Source organism: Budorcas taxicolor, chromosome 11, assembly GCF_023091745.1.
Source record: "Budorcas taxicolor isolate Tak-1 chromosome 11, Takin1.1, whole genome shotgun sequence".
In the NCBI taxonomy this organism is placed as follows: Eukaryota; Metazoa; Chordata; class Mammalia; order Artiodactyla; family Bovidae; genus Budorcas; species Budorcas taxicolor.
Window position 1 is genome coordinate 62,813,915 of NC_068920.1, and position 10,537 is coordinate 62,824,451.

A 10,537-nucleotide genomic window follows, 5' to 3' on the forward strand; every position below is an offset into this window, starting at 1 on the left:
TGCGCTGGGCCTTTTCCATAATTATTACTATAATGACTTACAAAAAGTTTTTTCAGGCAACTGTGTTAAGTTATTGTACGTATGTGGGAGAGGGAATGGGGGTCCTGGCCATAGGGTAAATGAAGACCTCTTTTGTGGGAGAAGTGGGAGGAGGAAATGTGCCTCCCCTCTCCCCCACTAGGTCTGACTCCTGATTAAGTGGCTTCCCCTCAACAAATGAAGACCATTAACCCTTCCTGTCCCAGGTACTGGGGTAAAGGAGAGGGAGCAGCAAGTCCATGAAGTGCTTTGACGGGGAGAACGCACAACCCACTGTGGCTGCCCAGACCCCGTGCATCCTGTCCTGGTTCCACAGGGTTGGACCCTGGCCCAGACCCCCTCACTGGGGTCGGAAGACTGCCCAGAACTCAGTCTACACCAAAGCGCCCACGTGGAAAGACGAGAGGACAGAGCATGAGGGGGTCAGGGACGCCAAGGTGTGGCCTTCTGGGCTGCTCGGCTGGGTCAGGACAAGAATGTGGCACAAGGAGCAGTCACACAGCAAAGGGAACCGCTGGAGCCCCCCACTCCCCAGGGCTAGTCACGCAGGCATCCAGGCACTCGGAGGGGTTCTGTCAGAGGCGATGGGGGCGTTCCGGTGTCTGGCCTTGGAGCTTAGGGAAGCAGAGAACCACGGGCCTAACTGGCTCTGCCACGGGGGACACCCAGAACCATCCGAAGCTAGGCCCCTCAATTCCTACCTTCCAGCTCCAGCCTCCCATCCATGCAGCTAACTGCGACCGTGTGTGCGTGTGTGTTATGTGTGCGCGTGTGCACATGTGTATAGGGGAGGCTTCAGCGAAGCGCTGTTGCACCACTTGCCCAGGGTTCAGGGCGTGCAGGGGGTCCAGGCCTCGTCTGTGAACCCAACCACAGAGGGTTAAGGACTCTGGTTCCCCCTTCCTCCCAGAGCTATGCCTTCCTCCTTGGCCACTAGAAGGTTTTTCGATGAATAGCCCGGGAGCCGTCCTCTTCATACTCCTTTTTGGATACCCACATCTTCTTAAAAGTGTCCAGTGAGGCCAGGATAGAGCCCCTGTGAGGAGGGAGGGACAGCATTCCTGGGGACCTGAGGGCTGAGCCAGCCGCCCGCCCTGGCCGCCCAGGACTCCACTTCTCTAACCTGTGGGGGACATCCACCCGCCTCCACCCGGCCTGGACCAGCCCAGGAAAAAGTGTCCAGAGCACAGTGGCCTCCTCCCAGGGCCCCGGCTCTGGGCCCCGCCTTACCCGATCCACGTGGAGTACAGCCGTTCCTGAGGGGCCGAGATCTGGAGGCAACAAGCACAGTGTCACTGCCCTGCCCTCCCAGCAACCCCATCCCAGCCTTGGGGGCATTTCCCCCAGTGCCTGCGGCCCGGCGTCAGCCAGGAGCAGGAAGGGCAGCAGGGCCAGGCTGGGTGTGAAGGCAGAGGACATCTGAAGGGGCTTCTTGCCCTTCCCTCCCCAGGTCAAGGTTGCCCAGCACCCCCATGCCCTACAGGGACTCCCCACAACTTCACCTTGATTTTGACGTCCTTTGGGGCAAGCTTCTTTACTTCACTTAGTAATCGATCGCCAAAGCCTGTGAACACAAGGCTGGCTGAACCCAGGGTCCACATCTGACCCCTCATCACTAGCTCCCTCACATCCACTTTTTTTATTTTGTAAGCTACTATTTTATTGTTTGGCCATGCCACGCAGCATGTGGGATCTTAGTTCTCTGACCAGGGATCGAACCCATGCTCCCTCAGTGGAAGTGTGCAGTCTTAACCACTGGACTGCCAGGAAGTCCTTGTTTTAGTCATTCTTGCCAGGAGTAAGGGTGGAGAGAACCACACCAAAGGCAGAAAAGATCCAGCAGTGTGCCTGCAGGTGGGCCCGCTTCCCTCTTCAGGAAGGAAGGAAGGTAGCAGAAGATGGAACCCCAAGTCACCCACCACTGCCTGACCCCTATCCTCTCCCCCTTGACACTCCAGAGCCAAAACCACCAGAAGCAGTCAAAGGCCAATGATGAGTCAGGAGAACAAGCAGTCGCTTCCATCCAATAGACAGGCAAACGTCTTGCACAGTGTTGGGATGGGGCTGGGGGACTGCCGTAACTGGGGGAGCCTCTCAGGAGGGAAACTTGTGATATCTATCTACCAGGTAATGCACACATGTGTACCCTCTGACTCAGCAATTCCATCCATAGGATTTATCTTTCAGGTGTCTTCCCATTACGTGAAGTGATAGTGCATGCAATCACCCAGTGGAACATTTTTGTGATGAGAAAGAATTTCACCACCTCCAAGGCCATTGGCAGGTTTTATCACCACCTCCAAGGCCATCAGCAGGTTAATGGTTCAATGGCACATCCAGCCCTCAGGGCCAGATAAAGAGAACCTACACAAACATCTGCTGTCTGTGGAGCAAAATCAACAACACAGGGCGTGGAGCTGGAGAGTATGCTCGTGTTCCTGCTCTCTGTGTTCCTGCTCTGTCGCTAAGTCAGGTCTGATTCTTCGCAACCCCATGGACTGTGGCCCGCCAGGCTCCTCTGTCCATGGATTTCTCCAGGCTAGCATAATGGAGTGGGTTGCCATTTCCTTCTCCAAGGGATCTTCCTGAGCCATGGATTGAACCCATATCTCCCACAATGGCAAGCTGATTCGTTACTACTGAGCCACCTGGAAAGTCTAGAGAGTAAAGTCCAGGGCTGAGTAAAAAGGATGCTTTATCTAGGTACAGATGAGCAACTAACAATAACTGTGGGGAGGGAACCGGGTGACCAGGTCAACAGAAGGCAGACTTCATCAAATACATTTTAGACCTCATTAAACTTACCATCTATTTGTAAACAAAATTTAATTTCAAATCTATCCCTTAAAAAAAACCAACTCACTGAAAACCAAAAAACCCACAGAAAATGGGCCATATCCCAGGCTTTCAGGAATTGGGGTGCAGTCTGAGGGCCCCACTACCTGCGGCCTCCAAGCCATACCATCCCGACCAACTAGGTACCTTTGAAAAGCGTGGAGCCACCGGAAAGCATGATGTTGGCGAACAGCGTGCGGCGCAGATCCATGTCAGACTTGTGGATGGCGAAGACCAGAACCTCATGGAGTCCCTCACTCTCATCCCCTATCAGGTCTGGCTGGAACAGCAGCTCAGGGGCCCGGAACCGCGCTGGTCCCACCTTCGAAACACAAGATGAAGTTAGTCCCGCCTCCTCCAGTCCCGGCATCCCCACCCGCCCGCGCCCGGCCCGAGCTTACGTTGAGCGTGCTGCCGTCGGGCAGGGTGTACTGCACCTTCTCTGTCTCCAGAGCCTCATCCTTCTGGGGGTTGATGGACAGGTAGCAGGCCCGCTGCGGTGGGCAGAGACAGGGCCCTCAGGAGGTGGCCACGGGGACCTGCATACCCAGGGCTCAACCTCATGCTGGGTCCGACCACCCTCGTTTCCCCACTCCCTGCCCCATGTCACCTCTTTGATGGTCCGGACGACCTCAAACTCAGCCGAGGTGTGAAAGTCCGCCCCCTCCTTGCGCAGCAGCAGCCGGAGGTAGCGGGAGACGTCGCGGCCGGCGATGTCCACCCGCATGATGGAGTGCGGCATGGCGAAGCCCTCGTAGACGGGGACGGCGTGGGTGACCCCGTCCCCCGAGTCCAATACCACTCCCGTCGTGCGTCCTGTGGCGTACCTGTCACCAGGTCAGCATCCCTTCACCTCAGCCACTGAGGCACTGGGACCTCCGCACCCCTGGAAGGGACCCCGGGGCGTGTGCATTATCTGGTCTGAGCAAGGGACCCACGGGCCCCGCTATAGGGATGGCCATGAGGAGGCTGTTTGTTCAGGGAAGTCAGGCGCCGCAGCATCCCCATCAGGAGGCCAGAGACGCGAGGGCCAGGGCCGAGGGGGCACTCACAGGCTGAGCACGGCCTGCATGGAGATGAACAGGGCCGGCACGTTGAAGGTCTCGAAGAACACCTCCGCCGCCTTCTCCCGGTTCTTACTCGGGTTGAGTGGCGCTTCCGTAAGAAGAACAGGATGCTGCAGGAGACGGCAGAGTTCCGGGCAGGTGCAAAGGCAACGTGCAGGCCCTGCCGGGATCTTTCCAGAGAGCCACCTACCCCGGGAGCACACGAACCTGCTGTCTCCCATCCCTCCCGAGGGCGCCGGCAAGTCATCTGCCAGCAGTGAGTCTTCCAAAGACCCAGCGCCCCCTGGAATATTCTACTTGGCTGCCGCTAGCTGTGCAGACCCACACCCACACAATGCAGGGCGGCAGGGATCCACACCCACACAACGCAGGGTGGCAGGGACCCACACCCACACAATGCAGGGCGGAGGGGCGCAGGGACCCACACCCACATAAATCAGGGACGGCAGGGATCCACACCCACACAATGCGGGGCAGAGGGGCGGCAGGGACCCACACCCACACAATGCAGGGCAGAGGGGTGGCAGGGACCCTCACCCACACAATGCAGGGCAGAGGGGCGCAGGGACCCACACCCACACAATGCGGGGCAGAGGGGAGGCAAGGACCCACACCCACATAATTCAGGGACGGCAGGGATCCACACCCACACAATGCAAGGTGGCAGGGGCTTCATGCCAGACAAGAGCCAGAGAAAGTGTGGAAGCCTGACGCAGACACCGCAGGCGGGGCAGGGAGAGGGCGCCGCGGCCCCACCTCCTCGGAGAAGGTCTGCAGCTGGTCCTTAGAGTAGACGTACTGCCAGATCCGCTCCATGTCGTTCCAGTCCCTCACCACGCCGTGCTCCATGGGGTAGCGGATGGCCAGCAGCCCCCGGTGCTCCTGCAGACCGGGAGGCTGGAGGTGGCACCAGACACTCACCCAGCAGCTGTTCTCTGCCCTCAGGGGGGGCCACCCCTTCATCCGCTCACCGGGGGTCCCTGTGCCCCTTAGATCATCCTTAACCCAGCATGGGTTCATCTGTCCCATTGTTTACCTGGATCTGAAAGTCCAGCCTGTTTCGAAGACCGGGACCACAGGGGGTGGTGGCATGCTCCCCTGAACCCCACAGCTCCCCCATTCCTTCCCCCACGGCCCGTGTCCTCTACACTCACTACTAGCACATCCTTCCCTTCCAGCCTCACACATGGCCTGACCACCAGCTCCACCACCACTTCAGTTCCCGTTCCCATCAGCGCCAGGAGCCTCTGTGACGGCCAACCCCACTACAGCCGTCCTACATGGCCCCTCCTGCGGCCACGTGCTGCCACCTCTCCTCCCAGCACTTCAGCCAGTACAGGTGTGTCTTGCAGAGACCTGCCCTTCAACGTCCCCCTACAACGCGGTCCTTCTGTCCAGCACCACTTGGCCTCCCGCCCACGGCTGCGGCTCCTGTTGACCGCAGTTTCTGGGTCCTCAGCACCCCTTCCTGTCCTCCCCAGGCGCCTAAACTGCGCTTGCTGGCTAGTCCCTGCCACCCCCACCCCCACCCGCTCCTCCTCCCAAGGGCCTCACCTGGCGGTGCAGCCCCTTCCACCCCCAACCCCCCAGCTGGAGCACAGAGCTGGCCTTCTCAGCCCATCAGTCATCAGTCCAAGCGACTCAGACTTTAAAGTGACATTTTAACCAGTTCTTTCCTCTGTGGCTTCTAAAGGAAGGGGCAGGAAGTGGTCTTACTGTGTCACCATACACAGGAACCCTGGGCTGTCTCACAGAGCAAATGGACCACAGTGCTTATGACACCCAGTAGGTGGTCCCAGAGAGGGCCCAGGGCCCTCTGACCACCAGTCAAGGCTCCTGGGACAGAAGACCTCAACCCAGGCAAAGACAGGCACCACAGATGTTACCTCTGCTTTTGGTCCGATAAAGAGGTCTCCTTCCAGGGCTCCAGCCATCACCCGCATGTGCTTGGGGCGCCCGACACTGCAGGGACAGAAAAGTCAGGGAGATGGGCAGGGGACATAGGCGAGCCTAGTCCAGGAAAACCAAAGTCCGACTCCAATGGTCAGAACCTAGGCCTAAACCACAGAGCAGGCCTTGGAAGGACAGAAGACTCAGGGCCAGAAGAAAAGGGGTTCCCGCCGTTTCCCACCAGCCCTCCCAGAGAGGGCCAAGAGGTCTGGAATGTCAGCCCTGGCAGAGGGTCTGCTTCTGCAGCCGTGATGACTCAGCCCTCACTGTGGATTTCACGGGGGTAGAACAAGGTGGGGTGGCCCCAGGAAGCAGGGCCAGGCTCCTTCCTTCACCCTTCTCTCACTCAGTCAATCCCGTCCTTCTCCCTGACAGGGCTTCTGAAACACAGATGCAGCTCTTGGCAGAGTGGATGAGCTACCATTCCAAAATCCTCTTCGCTGCACGTCAAGAGGAACCTTTAATTACACTCCAGGTGAGTTCAGAAAGGACAGCTGAGGCCTGGATACCCCATGCAGGCTTTGTCTTGACATGGCCAAGGGGGCCTGAGGACTCCCCTACCCTGGCTTCGGCCACTAAGCTCTAAGGCCTCCAGGATTTGAGACAAAACACCATCAAGGGAAAACTTCCCAATGGGCTTGAGCGGCCGGTGGAGTGCCCCCAAATTTCCCTGGGTTTCACTCCCCTCTCTTCTCTGCCACCACGGGCATCACGCAGGGAAGGATTCCCCCTGACCGCACAATGCATCTTCTAGAGCTTGAAAATAAATGAGCCCTGAAGAGAGCATTTCCTGGGAGGAAGGAGCGGCAGTAACTCCCCATTCTTTCTCCTCTGGGTTTAGGTCTCTCTTGTGTTCTTGCTGCTGCTACCATGCCTTGTTCCCAGGGGGATGCTGGTGGTTGCTCCTCCTTTCCCGCTCCAGGAGGGACCAAAACCAGACTCTGGAGGGGTGGGGGAAGCCCAGAGTGTCTTCTCCTTCCATAGCCCTTCATGACACCAGCTTCACAAATCTGGTGTTTTCCCCTACAGGCAGGGGCAAGAGTTAGCCTCGAAGAGAGTTGTGACACAGGACCCAAGTTCTCCCCAGAAGCAAACCAAAGGGTTAGGAATACTGCCTGATCAACACTTACTAGTTTGGAAAACAGTATTTGGGAATCTGGTCTCCTGCAAAGCCAGCCTTGATCACCCCGGAACCCTGGAAAAAAAAAACAGCAGCTAGATTCCAACATTCATCTCCAGATGAAGGTGGTGCCCTGCTGTGGAGAGGGCTGCCCCCGACAGTAGCCTGGGAAGGAAGCCTGAGATCCTGCCAAGAGGGCAAGGCCATTTACATGTACACCAGTGGTTCAAAACTAGGGGCAACTTTGCGTCTCATCCCCCTAATTTGAGGGCTTCCCAGGTGGCTCAGTGGTAAAGAATCTGCCTGCCAACACAGGAGATGTGAGGTCAGTCCTTGCGTTGGGAAGATACCGTGGAAAAGGAGATGGCAACCCACTCCAGTATTCTTGCCTGGGAAATCCCATGGACAGAGGAGCCTGGTGGGTTGCAGTCCATGGGGCCGTCCATGGGGCTGTAAAGATTCAGACACAACTTAGCAATGGAGCATGCATGCAGCCCCAAATCTGATAATGTCTGAAGACTGGGGTCAGAGGCTGTTATTGCCATCTAGTGGGTAGAGGCTAGGGATGCTGCTAAACATCCTACAGCGCACAGGGCAGCCCCTCATCACCAAGAATTATGCAAGTCAGAATGTCACCAGTGTGGAGAAGGAGTACACCCTCCTAGGCACACTCGTGGCTCGGCTCCAGGCAGGAGGACTCCTTAGCAAGAAGCAACCCTTAAGGCTGGTTGCTTATGGCTTTTTTCAACATGCTTGAAAAAGCATGGGCCACTCCCCTCAGTAGCTATGGACCACATACAGGACTGGCTGGGAAAGATTACTGGGTGCATGGGGACCAACTAGCACTCCTCCTCAAGTGGCTTCCCCAGAGACAAGAGGAGGAGAGCTTGGTCCTGCCACTGCTCCAGCATGGAAGCTGGATGGAGACTTTTAAAGGGATCCTGATATCTAGAAACCTCCCACCCACGGCAGGAATCAGCATCTCAACCTCTCTCCCCACCACCCATTACCACCCTTGGGACCTGGAGAACAGAAATAAACATCCCCTAGAGTTTGGGGAAGAATGGATACATGTGTACATATGGCCGAGTCCCTTTGCTGTTCACCTGAAACTATCAGAACATTGTTTTTTAACTGGCTATTCTCCAATACAAAATGGGCTTCTCGTGTGGTGTTCACGGTAAAGAACCCGCCTGCCAAAGCAGGAGACAGAAGAGATGCGGGTTTGATCCCTGGGTCAGGAAGAGCCCCTGGAGGAAGGCATGGCAACCCACTCCAGTATTCTTGCCTGGAGAATCCCATGGACAGAGGAGCCTGGTGGGCTATAGCCCATAGGGTCGCAAAGAGTCAGAAATGACAGTGACTGAGCACGCAGGCAATACAAAATAAAAAGTTGTTTAAAAAGAGAAAGAAACAGCCCAGTGGGACCAAGCAGGTTGTTCTTGAAACTCATAAACTTGTTGATTAGCCTGGCAAGAAATGAAGTGGCTGATCCTTCCTGAAGCCTGATGGAGAGCATCCCCAAGCCCAGCTTCAGCCATCTTATTAAACACCCCCTGCTGTGACACAGGGCCCTCACATGGTTACTCCAAAACAGACAGCCATTCAGAGATTACATGGGGGTCATGTGCAAGGGAGACAGATCCCAGAAAGAGCAATGAGTCATTATTAAAAATTCCAAGGCCCACAGTTCAGAGGCAGACACTCAGCTAGGGGCAGATCCACTGATCCCTGCCCTACATCTTCTTCCTATAGACCATGCTGAGCTGAGCTACGGTGCTGAAGGACAAGACCACGATGGAGCCCGGCAACTTTCCTCTGAGGTTTCCAAGCAAGACCCCCAAACTGCTTACAGGTCCTGGGAAGAGTGGTCCTGAATTCTCTCCACTGCCCTCCCAGCTGTGGAACATCCGCTTGGCTCAGGGAGCACTTAAGGAAAGGGTCAAAGCAGGCGAGTGCCCAGCCAGCGGTGGGTATGTGGTTGGCAAAACTTAACGTGCATTTCCCCAGTCCCAGGAAAAGGGCGTAGTGGGGCCTGCCTACCCTGAAGGTGCTGCCTGGGGGTGCAGCACTTGGGAAGAGCTGTTGTAGAGGCCCGCAGGTCAAGCGTCCCCAAAAGATGGGGCAAGCAGTGTGCAAAGGGGCAAACAGTGTCTTTCCTCCAGTAGGAGGGCAGCCAAAGCCTAAGGAGAGGTAAAGGGGCTGGGGTCGAAACTCATCCAGTGAGCCTACTCTCCACCGAGAAGGGTCCGGGGTGAGTCCCCGGGCCTGGCACGTCGGTCGGTCGCCCGGCTGTACCCGACTCTCTAGATGCTGATCAAGGGCTGCCAGACATATGGGACCCCTTCCTCTCCTGACCTCCCCGCCTGCTTAGGGAGCGCTGGGGCTGGGGTTCTGCCACGCTTGCGGGGGGCTCGTCCCGCGGCCCGGGATACAGGGCCAAGTGGGGACAGCCCGCAGGAGTGGCGGGCCGGCAACGAGCCGAGGACCAGGCAAGACGGGCGGGAGTCCCTGCGGACCTCGCCGCGTCCACCCCCGCCCTCCCCCCGGTCGCCAAGCCTCACGTTGTCGATGACCACGGGCTGGTTGGCGATGATATCGTAGGACTCCATGGACGGGCCGGGCCGGCCCTGCCCAGCAGGCGGGCCTGCAGTAGTAACCAACGGCTGGCAGGCAGGCAGGCAGGCGGGCGGACCGGGACCACCGCGGCTCCAGACGCGCTGCTGCGCCCCTCCCACCCCGAGCACGCAGCCTACGCGAGCCCGGCGGAGGCTTTCAAGAGGGCGGGCCCCGCGGCCAGTCACCGCTCCCACCTAGGCAGATTGACGCCGGGCGCCGGGGCCCCGCGGGGGCAAAGGGGCGGGGCCGCCGGGTGCTGGCCAGCCAATCGAGGCCGCCGGGAAGAACTGCCCGGGCGCCTCCAAGGTAGGCTGCAGCGCGTGCGGGTGACGTCATCGCTCCGCGCTTAAAGAAGGCGGGGTCGGAGCCGGCGGGCTGATAGTTCGCTCGTCCTGGACTGTTGTTTTCCTCAGCGAGCAGTCCCCAAGGAGGCCGGCGGTGGATCTTTCACACAAAGCATTTCTTTATTGAGCACTGAGGAAGATCCTTTTCCTTATAAAAATGATAATTTCGTGATAACGGTAGCTGAAGTGAATGGAGCACCAGCTTAGTGCTTGCGCAGCACTTCTGCCCATTTTACATAGATGTTACATAGATATTACACCCTTGCAATTACTCGGGTATTATTTCCCGATTTTAGATACGGGAACCAAGGAGCCTCAACGCGTGTGTACCTTGCCCAACAGTTATCCTGTTGGCAGCAGCTGGGATGAGCACGCGGGGAGCCTCCAACCGCTCAGGGGTCCCCAGGGCAAGATACCCAGTCCTGAATTCATTGGCCAGACTGAGCCATAGTTATTTGCCACTCTTCCTAGAACTTTCCCACTAGACTGTGAGATTAAATTTGGCCAAGTTGAAGCACAACATCATACAGGAAAGTGCAGAAGTCGTAAGTGTACATTTCAAT

The 10,537-nt window shown here is 57.4% G+C and overlaps 1 protein-coding gene across 1 annotated transcript; it reads right to left on the bottom strand.

The window, feature by feature from the left end:
- ACTR1B (actin related protein 1B) lies at positions 1-9,826 on the bottom strand. Its single transcript, XM_052647710.1, has 11 exons — positions 9,576-9,826; positions 7,022-7,086; positions 5,828-5,903; positions 4,698-4,823; positions 3,927-4,051; positions 3,485-3,701; positions 3,276-3,368; positions 3,022-3,196; positions 1,542-1,603; positions 1,270-1,310; positions 1-1,075 (listed from the first exon to the last, which is right to left on the bottom strand). The coding sequence occupies exons 1-11, from the start codon at positions 9,621-9,623 to the stop codon at positions 973-975; spliced, it is 1,131 nt and encodes a 376-aa protein (XP_052503670.1). The 5' UTR covers positions 9,624-9,826; the 3' UTR covers positions 1-972.
- Positions 9,827-10,537: the final 711 nt, after the last annotated feature.

Coding starts and splice junctions, on each gene's coding strand:
- ACTR1B (XM_052647710.1), bottom strand. CDS start 9,623: ATGGAGTCCTACGATATCATCGCCAACCAGCCCGTGGTCATCGACAAC. Junction 4,824..5,827: donor TTATCGGACCAAAAGCAGAG/GTAACATCTGTG, acceptor CCCGGTCTGCAG/GAGCACCGGGGGCTGCTGGC. Junction 3,702..3,926: donor ATGCAGGCCGTGCTCAGCCT/GTGAGTGCCCCC, acceptor ACCTGGTGACAG/GTACGCCACAGGACGCACGA.